We start from the raw sequence: 9,555 nt of genomic DNA, 5'->3' as shown, positions 1-9,555 counted from the left end.
TTAAAATGTTATATCGAATAAAGATCACCATGCTCATTACAAAAATATAAATTACGCATAATCTAAATGAAACAACAGACAAGGCTGGCGCAAAAGATGATGATTCTTTGGATATATTACAAATAATTTCAAATAACTAACGAGAAGGAACCAAAGGAATACCAGGTCCCAACTCCCAAAGAAAAACAATCACATGGTCGATTACCAACTCTAGAAGAAACTCATTTAAGCACGGCAGAATGCAGAATCAGGATTTCTCATTCAGAACTTGGTGCGAAGAAATCAATGATCTGTAAGCCTCTCCCAGCTACAGCAATTTGGTACCTTCCTCTGATCCAGATAAAAATATCAACAACCAATGATATACATTAGAATCAATAATAAAATGAAGAAAAATAGAGAAGTATTCGGAATGAGAAAATTCGCGAAATAATTCCTGGCTCATTGCAAGAGATCATTTTAGTCCTAGAGTCTATAAAAGTGCTAATTTAATCTTCAATTTTTTTTAATATGGACTAAAATTCAACCCCAATTTAAAAAGTTGAAAGACTAATCTAGCATTTTTATAGACTCTAGGATTAAAATGACCCCATGTAAGAAATCGGGGGACTATTTTTTCAGTTTTCTCTGTTCGGAATATTGGCTAGAAATCACCCACCTATCAATGGTCAATACATCAAGCGATTCTGGCTCAGGAACACTGATGATCAAATGACAGTGTTCGATGAGCATTCCGCCCTGTCCAATCTGCCAGCATCGAATCCTTTGATCGAGACCCGTAGAAAAAACCCAAAGGCCATTTGTCCAAATACCTAGATTGAGAGCAATAGAGTTGGAATAAAATAGAAGGCAAACAGAGGAGCAGGTCCTTATTCATTAAGCATGATTCTGTATGAAAAAAAGACTATTAACATAAGACAGAAACATAAGACAGAAATGGATAGGAATTTGGCTTTCATATAAATTATGCATTAAAATTAAATCCTAAAGCCAGTACCTTATACAAATATTATACAGAAAAGCTGTAATATTGTGTGAATCAGATTCAGTATAATATGCTCAAGAAGTTCATATAACTAAAAAGTGCAGTCAATACTCACCATAAAGACATTTGATCAGTTAGTCAACCAATAATTTAATTGGGTGCAGGATCGAAAGCATCATTATTGGTGCAGGAAGAAAAGCTTGTTTGTGTTCAGATTATGTTTCCAGGAAACATGAGATATAGATAGGAGGCAAGCCACGGAAACCAGAGAGACAGAAATGAACCAAACATACAGTGGTGGATCGGATAAATTTTGACAGGGGATAGAGAGATTTGGTTGTGTGAGCAAGAGAGGCAGAAGTGTTAAAAAAAAATTAATAACTAACCAAACTCTCCTAATCTAAGCCTAACGTGTCCTTGTATAGAAAAGATCCTTCAGTGCATATATTAAAATAATGCGCATACAAAATAACATAAAGCCCAAACAACAAGTTAAAAGAAAGATGTCAATATCTTCATGCCATCAAAAATAAAGAGAACGGCAAAGGAAGATTAAGAAAAAAACAAAAGTGCTGTTGTCGAGAGTTCTAATTTTGCTAGAGGATCAAAGGTTGTAAGTAGGGTTGTGAATGACCTGATCTCGAAATCTGATCAAAATTAAATATTATGGATCGAAGTCAAAAATTGGATCGAGTTGTTTGATTTTCAATATAGTTCAAATTATAAAAAAGAAAGCTCGAATGCTATTTTTTTGGTTTGTGAGCCTGATCGATCCGGATCAAAAAAGGATCAATTCGGCTGGAACAAATGCTCGTTCCAGCTTGAAACACTACTCGATCTGACTTGAAAAGGAGAATGAGCTGGCTCAAAATCGAACAAATTACAAATTTGCAATTGATAACTATAAAATACAAAAATTAAATAACATATAAGTGATATAACGTAAGAATTGAGCTTAGAAAAAATACCCAAAAAAGAAATAGAACCCCCTTTTTTTTGGTTAAAAGAGACTAAACAGTTGCAAAGCCAAACAAATACCATTTGTACAAATTATAAATTACAAATTTATAATTACTAACTATAAAATACAAAAATTAAATTACACATAACTTAAAATATTGAAATAATGTAATTCGTTTTCAAAAGCAAATTTCTTTAATACTATACAAAAGTAAAACTTGAAAAAAAAAATAAGTCCTAAAAATGTTAGAATATCTGCAGAAAAAATAAAATTAAAGAATGCTTATATCAGGATTCTGGACTAGAGCATATGACATACCTCAAATTTGTGAAAGAAGAAATAAAAATAAAGAATTCTTGCATTTATTAAAACTAGACAAATATAATGCTTCTAAAAATGAGGGAAGATATAAAAGAAAAATGAAAACTAAAACGTGAGCTCAGATAAAACACCAAGTTTCACAATGGATGGCACCGTCCAAGTCACTTCCAAATTCAACTTAAGAAGTTCAAGTCCAAGAAGTAGACATCTAAACTATAAGGAGTATCAACCAAAAATTCAAAAAATACATATATCAGCAAAATTCAAGTTGAAAATAATAAACCCACGTGGATTTCAAATAAACCGAACACCTATTAATTGATTGAACTATTGTTTTTTTGTTGGCTATCATCACTGCTCTTAAACTCGAACAAAGTTGGCAAGGCCAAACTAGTAATATCCATACTCACAAAAAAAACATATCTGAGCAAACTATATTAATCTTTCATAAATTGAAAAAACCAATATTATCCTCCATAAAATACTATTGAATAAATAATTTTCATCAGAATGATCTTCAGAGAAGGAAAATAAAACAACAACCATAAAAAAAAACCAAAGAGCCAAGCCAAATAAACAAATGAGTCAACACTACCCACCAGCAATGTCAAAAAGCAAAAACCAAACAGCTAGACCAAACAAACCAGCCAGTCAACACTATCAACATGAGAATCCCGGAAAAATCCAACCAGCCAAGCCGTGAAAACCAACTAGTCAACACTATCAGCCACAACCAAAGAACCACAGAGAAAACCAACTGGATAATTTAAAAAAGAAAAAAAAACAATTAGCTAACACTATCAGTAAGAGACCCCAAAAAGCATAAAACAGACAACAGAAAATAGAAAAGAAGAAAACAGAGATTAGAAAATGCCTATTTAACCTCACAATGACATAACTACTAAGCCTCACAAGTACACAACACCCAAAAGAATCTAGTACAAGGTTCCAATTTATACAAATGGTCAGGCGGTTAAAAAATTCTCTCAAAAATTTCCAAGGCTATGCAGCCAACTCCATCCAAAGTTATCTGACAAGTTGGTGTGACTTAAAAGTATGGATTTAACTATGTATTATTATCTTATTGATCAATTGACACCCTAAAAAGAAAACAAAAAAGCATAAAACATAAAACACTCATTTATCTTCACAACACACTTATACACCAAAATTAAAGATAACCAATTCAGTCTCTGTGGCTGTCTTACATCATTGCTCCAAAAATATAATTGAATGCACAAAATAACCAACCATATCACCAAATGAGAAGCAAGTGTGGCACTCATTCATTATCAGTAAGACAATAATATAAAAACAAGAGAGCAAAAATAAGCATCTTAATACTCAATATCTGAACAGTGTAGCTGCTCGTGCTAAAATAAAAGAAGCAAGTGTAGTTTCTATTCTTACTTTTTGCAAATGTATCAACCTCTCCATAAATTAAAAGAAGTGTGTAACACCTATTAATTATCAGCAAGACGACAGTATGAGAACAAAAGAGCAAAAAACAAACAGCCTAATACTCAATATCTAAACACTGTAATTGTTCACGCTCTAATAAAAGAAGTGAGTGTACGCCTAATCTTACTTTATGCAAATGTATTAACCTTTCCACAGCGGCCACAAGCCAAAATGCGGTTGATTTACGGTGCATGAAGTGAGACTTATCATTGCAATGTCGTTCTACTTTACAGAGCATAAAGTACTCCATTTTTGTGTATCTCAAGACACATACATCACATGCCTAATTCAGAAATCATTAGACACGCACTCAATAGTAAATCCAAATGCCTATAGTATGGACCAAAATGTTTCTCATGTCTCATTCACAAACCCAAAAATAATCCTACAAGAGCTGACCGTTTTTCATGACTCATTCATTCTATTTACTATTTAAGTCCTCATATCACACATACTTGGTAAAATAAAATCCACAGTCCATTCTTATTGACTTCATCATATCGATATGAGCAGCAGCCTTATGCTATAAGCCAACCACCTTTTACTTCAAAATAAAAGAAGTTCATTCTTCACACTAAATTAATCTCACTTCCCTTTATTTGTATAAATATTATTGAGAAGCTTCAACAAGAAGCCTTTATCCCATTAAGTGGGGTCGGCTACATGAATCGTTTTTCTCCATCGTATCTTATTGAGTGCATATTTTCATTTAATTCTAATAAATTAGGATAAGTTTTTATACAAAATGATCGTGCCTTTTTAGGCATACCTCTACCTTTTGGAATGTAAGTCAAATCTAAAACATTTACTCTCCTAACTGGATCCTCAGATGATTGATGTTTAATGTGACCAAACCATCTAAGAGGGCTCTCTCTAATCTTGTCTAACACTAGAGCTGCACCAATCCTTTCATAGATATATTCATTTCACATTTTATCTCTAAATGCAAAACCACTCATCCATCTAAGCAAATTCTCATCTCAGCAACAATTACCGTACTTCTATGCTTCTCTTTTATAGGCCAACATTATGCATCATAAAGCATTGCACATAATCTCATGAAATTTTCCTTTCAAGTCTAAATGCTTTCAAGTCTAAATGGAATTTTCCTTTCAAGTCTAAATGGTACTTTTCTATCACACAAAAGGCATGAAGCATTCCTCCACTTAAAACATTCAACTTGAGTTCTACTAAAAACATTCTCATCTATATCACCATCACTTTGAACAATAAACCCGAGACATCTAAAATGTTCGCTTACAACTCCGCTGCTAGATCAACTACTACTAAATTTACATTCCATTTACTAAGGTTTAGATCTACTCAAATGAAGGCATTTAGATACTCAAGTTGACCTCCATAATTCAAGTTTTTTCCTGAACCCTTTCTCTAGCTTTATCCACAAGAACGATATCATAAGTGACAAGCATATATCAAGATATATCTCCTACAAATATCCAGTAAGAGCTTCCATAAATAAAGCAAAAAAATGGGCTTACAGTTGATCCCTGATGTAATCCAACTGAAGTAGGAAAATATTTGGTCAATCTTCTTTCTATTTGAACACAAATAATAGTTCTAATATAATATTAAATGACTTAAATATAAGTCATATTAACGTCTTTCTTTTCTAAGACCCTCCAAAGAACTTCCCTTTTGTACTTTTCCATCAAAACTCTCAATAGATATATAGATTCCATAGTAGACTTCCTCTGCATAAATCCAAACTAGTTTTGAGAAACATTTGTCACGTCTTAACATATGTTCAATTACTCTCTCCCATAATTTTAATGTATGACACATTAAGTTAATTCATTTACACTTTACACCCTTGTGCATCCCCTTTATTTTGACCAAAATACTCTTCCTCCACTCATATATATTTTTATTTTTTAAAATAATATTAAAAAGTTTAGTAATCCAAAAAAATTCTCAAATATCCTAGATATTTTCACACTTCTATTGGGATACCATCAAGTCCTACTATTTTTCGACCTTAATTTTTTTAAAACCTCATCAACTTGTTTTTTTACTAATGTGATGATAAAAAAAAAAAATTTATTATTATTGACAATATTAAGATCACTAAAATCGGTTATATTTTTAAAACACCCATCTATGTTGAATGTTCTCATCTAAGAAAAACACTTTTTGATTTTTATCTTTAATACAGTGCACTTGAATTAAATCTTTACTTTTTATCTTTTCATTAAACTACAATTCTATAAATTTTTACAACTTTAACTTTCAAGCTCTTATCTATAATTACACATACAACATTTCTACTACGACTCCTGCCTAAAAAATCAAAGTTTAAAATCTAATATATCATTCTCCATAGTCTTTTTTATAGCCCATATAGTTTCTTGATTGCATAAAAAATTTATCTTCTCATGAACCATAATATCTACTAATTTCATGGCCCTATCTTAATTTACCTGTGAGATAAGCTTCTCTTTTTCTGTTTAAAAAAAAAAAACTGATCATCATAGCGAGCAAATCCGACAACCACAACAATGAGTCCATGACAACCCTAAAGAACATTCAACAATCCTTCATTCAACCCTAAAGAGAAAATGTTAATAAAAACATTCATGACAGATGACAACTCTAAAGAAAATAGAGCTCAATTTGAAAACACAACCATGAGTTAATGACAGCTCTAAAGAACATCCATCAACTACAAAAAAATCAGAAAAATTGAGGTTGTCAACCACAGCAAAATCACCATTGCAATAACAACCGACAGAACATGGTTATAAACTTGGAGGAACATTGAACATTGAGCGCCCTCTAAATAATAGCAATCAACAACAACAAAATTATAATTATCTAAATATGTAAATAAAAGTAATCCTTCAATGGCATATTTCACATCAGAGATAAAAACAAAAGGTAACTTGAGAGGAGGTGAGGTCGGAGAGAACATATAAACATTAAAACAAACCAAATTCCTTTCATTTTCTAACTAATAAAATCGGAGCTAAGGAAATTCTCTTGACACAAAACATGAAGCACCCCTTATATGCAAATTTTTCTTATTGTCGTTTGCCAATCCCAAACCGAGAGAACGTATAAACATTTACCATGACAAATTAGAGAGCTAGAGATGCAACAGACGACAACTATCTTAAATGAAAAATGTAAGGTTGAGAGAAGGAAGTTATGAATAAACCAAAAAGAGAAGGTGAGGTTGAAGAGATAGAGATTAGAAAATGAGAAAACTACACCATTGAAAGTTTGTAGCCTGCTAGAACACCGAAGTAGTGATTTAGTTCCTTACATAAGGTTAGGGACTTCGACAAGGGAAGACAGCAAAGGCCCAACATAGACAACAATGCAAACAAAACAATGGGAGCATCTATGGCCTGTGAGAATGAAAAGGATTTAGGGTTGACGACATTAGCCCCATAAGTGTTATTCACATAATCACGTATCCACGGAATCGAGGTGTTGATATCCACCGTTCGTTTCTATCTTCATATAATTTCGATCCGATCAAAATATCGATCAAGTTGATCCGATACTGACTCAAAATTGGATCGAAAGCAGTCTAATCCAAATGTTTGGCTCACAACTTGACTTGTTCTATTCGATCTGATCTTGATTCAAGCTCATATTCGAATCGATTTTCAATTGATTAACAATCTTCGAGCTAGCTTCTCAGCCCGATTTGTAAGAAAATCAAATAAACCTTTCCTTCTAGTTCAAAATAAAAAGTTGGCTAATGTGCCAGGGTTGAATCTACCATTATTCTTCGGTAAAATTTTATAACATCATTTTTGTATGTTGGAAGAGGGAGAATTAACAAACAACACATCTTTATTGAATTGACACTTCAATAAAATATATATGTTTGTATATAAACAAAAGAAAAAAAATTTTAAAAATAATGAAAAGAAGAATATTGTAATAATGTCTTTTTAATAATAAAATAATAATAATAATAATAATAATAATAACACTTTACCTATTTACGACACATGGGATGCAAGTGTCGTTTAAAAAAGTCCCCTATCGTGTGAGTGTTTATCCCTCGTTTCCATCTAATTTGAACCCATCACACACGAGACGGATAGAGCGAGAGACAATGGGAGAGGGAGAGAAGCATTCTAAGCTGAGGCAAGGAGCCAAAGCCGGCTGAGTCTAGAAGAAGAAGAAAAAAAAAGTTGAGAGGAAGAAAAAGAGGGAGAAGGAGAAATCGAATGGCTTTATTGGTTACCGCGAGCAGCAGGCAAACAGAAGGCAAGCGGTTCCTTCAACTGAGCAGCTCTGCTGATCACCACGAGCGAGAGATTGAGAGCATCAAGAGCTAGCTACAACATTTCCTGCGGGCGAGAAGCGCTCGTAAGCTTAAGTCGAGGTTTCCAATGTCCTAACCGATCGAGAGGATATAGGATCGAGCGGCACGTGAAAGTATTCCTCATGCATTGTCAGAAAATCCCAGTTAAGGGGAAGGGAAGAACAAGCGATTTTCCTTGAGCTCTAACCAAGCAGGGGGAGGAGGATAGTGTGTGGAACCGAGCCTTATTTTGCTCGGTTGGCATATTTAGGGTGAGGCGGGAAGCATTAAGGGCTTAAGGTAAGGTTTTAGGTAATTTAATTTAAAAAAATGAAATTTCAAAAAAATATATATTGTATGTCAATTAATTAAAATTGTGTAAGAATTATTTAAGGTGATTAGCGAGAAGGCCAAAGCAAGTGGGGAAGAATTCCAAGTATGAAGCCCAATTTGAATAATTGAAGTTCAAAGTTCATAATTAAGTAGTGCTAGACTACATTAAACATTTTAATAATGTTACATGATAGAAAATAATCTATTTGTTAAATATGGTTAAATAAAAAATTTTAGTATTCCTATACATATATGTATATATCTTTATATACTTAAATAAATGAACTATGAAAAAAATATTAGTAAAACTAAAATTAATAGGAAAGATTAGCTCTGAACAGAAGTTAAACATATTTAAATTGTGATTATAAGTGCAACTAAGAATTAGTTTAACCTAAGAAAAAAGGATAGCTTACTAAAAAAAAAAGATAGATAAATATGTATTTATTTTACAATAGTTCTATTTATTTACAATTATTTTTACTATTTCTAATTTTTTTTAAATATTAAAGTTTGAATTTTTTTTTAAAAAGTTAAATGCAAGAAAAAAATAAAATATAATATGCGCATGCATATGAGAGTCCCCGTGAATGATACTGGCAGAAGAATGAAATGTCCCCATGCGCGAAAATGAAAATGAAAATATTTGTCTACATTTATGGTGGGTTGGAAAATATTAAACATATATTTATTTTTTAAAATATATGTTTAGACGAAGAATCCCAATAATGAAAAATATAATAAAAATAAATGAAAATAAATGAAACTGTTTTTTTACTACACCTTTATAAAAATATTTAAAAAATTAGAATTGTTGTGATTTAGAAATATTTGCTCACTGAGAAATTTTAAATCAATCTTTTGTTGCTAACATTTTCTAGAAAAACTAATTTTAGGCTAGATGGACTCTAGAGAGTATGTACAAATGCCGAAGAGTGCAAACTGATATGTACTAAATTTTAGTTTTTATTATGTCAGTTGTAAAAATTTAAAAATTTATACAAACTGGCTTAAACTTTAATTTTACAAATAAAATGGCTCTTTTGTATTTTGGATTTCATTTTAATTAAGAAATGAAACAATTATGAAGTTTTCATCCGTTCGACCGACAGTTTCTGCTTTATTAATTCCGAGTTCTCAGGCTGAGTCGTAACAAATATCTTTCAAAATAAACATATAAAAAAATAACAAAAAACGCACATTCCTGCTAGA

At 31.9% G+C, this 9,555-nt stretch overlaps 1 protein-coding gene across 2 annotated transcripts in view; it reads right to left on the bottom strand.

Annotated features, from left to right (window-relative positions):
• LOC110031650 (WD repeat-containing protein 6) overlaps positions 1-9,555 on the bottom strand; it is a 29,567-nt gene continuing 20,012 nt past the window's right edge. For both annotated transcript variants that reach the window (XM_020734972.1, XM_020734973.1), the window contains exons 19-20: positions 659-812; positions 1-330 (exon numbers count right to left, since the gene is read on the bottom strand). In XM_020734972.1, the coding sequence (XP_020590631.1) occupies positions 258-330; positions 659-812 (227 nt within the window). In that variant the 3' untranslated portion in view covers positions 1-257. The remainder of the gene's footprint in view (positions 331-658; positions 813-9,555) is intronic.

This window comes from Phalaenopsis equestris, unplaced genomic scaffold (assembly GCF_001263595.1).
Source record: "Phalaenopsis equestris unplaced genomic scaffold, ASM126359v1 Scaffold000840, whole genome shotgun sequence".
Lineage (NCBI taxonomy): Eukaryota > Viridiplantae > Streptophyta > Magnoliopsida > Asparagales > Orchidaceae > Phalaenopsis > Phalaenopsis equestris.
Note: the sequence above shows the minus strand (reverse complement) of the source record. Positions and strands in the feature narration are given on the sequence as shown.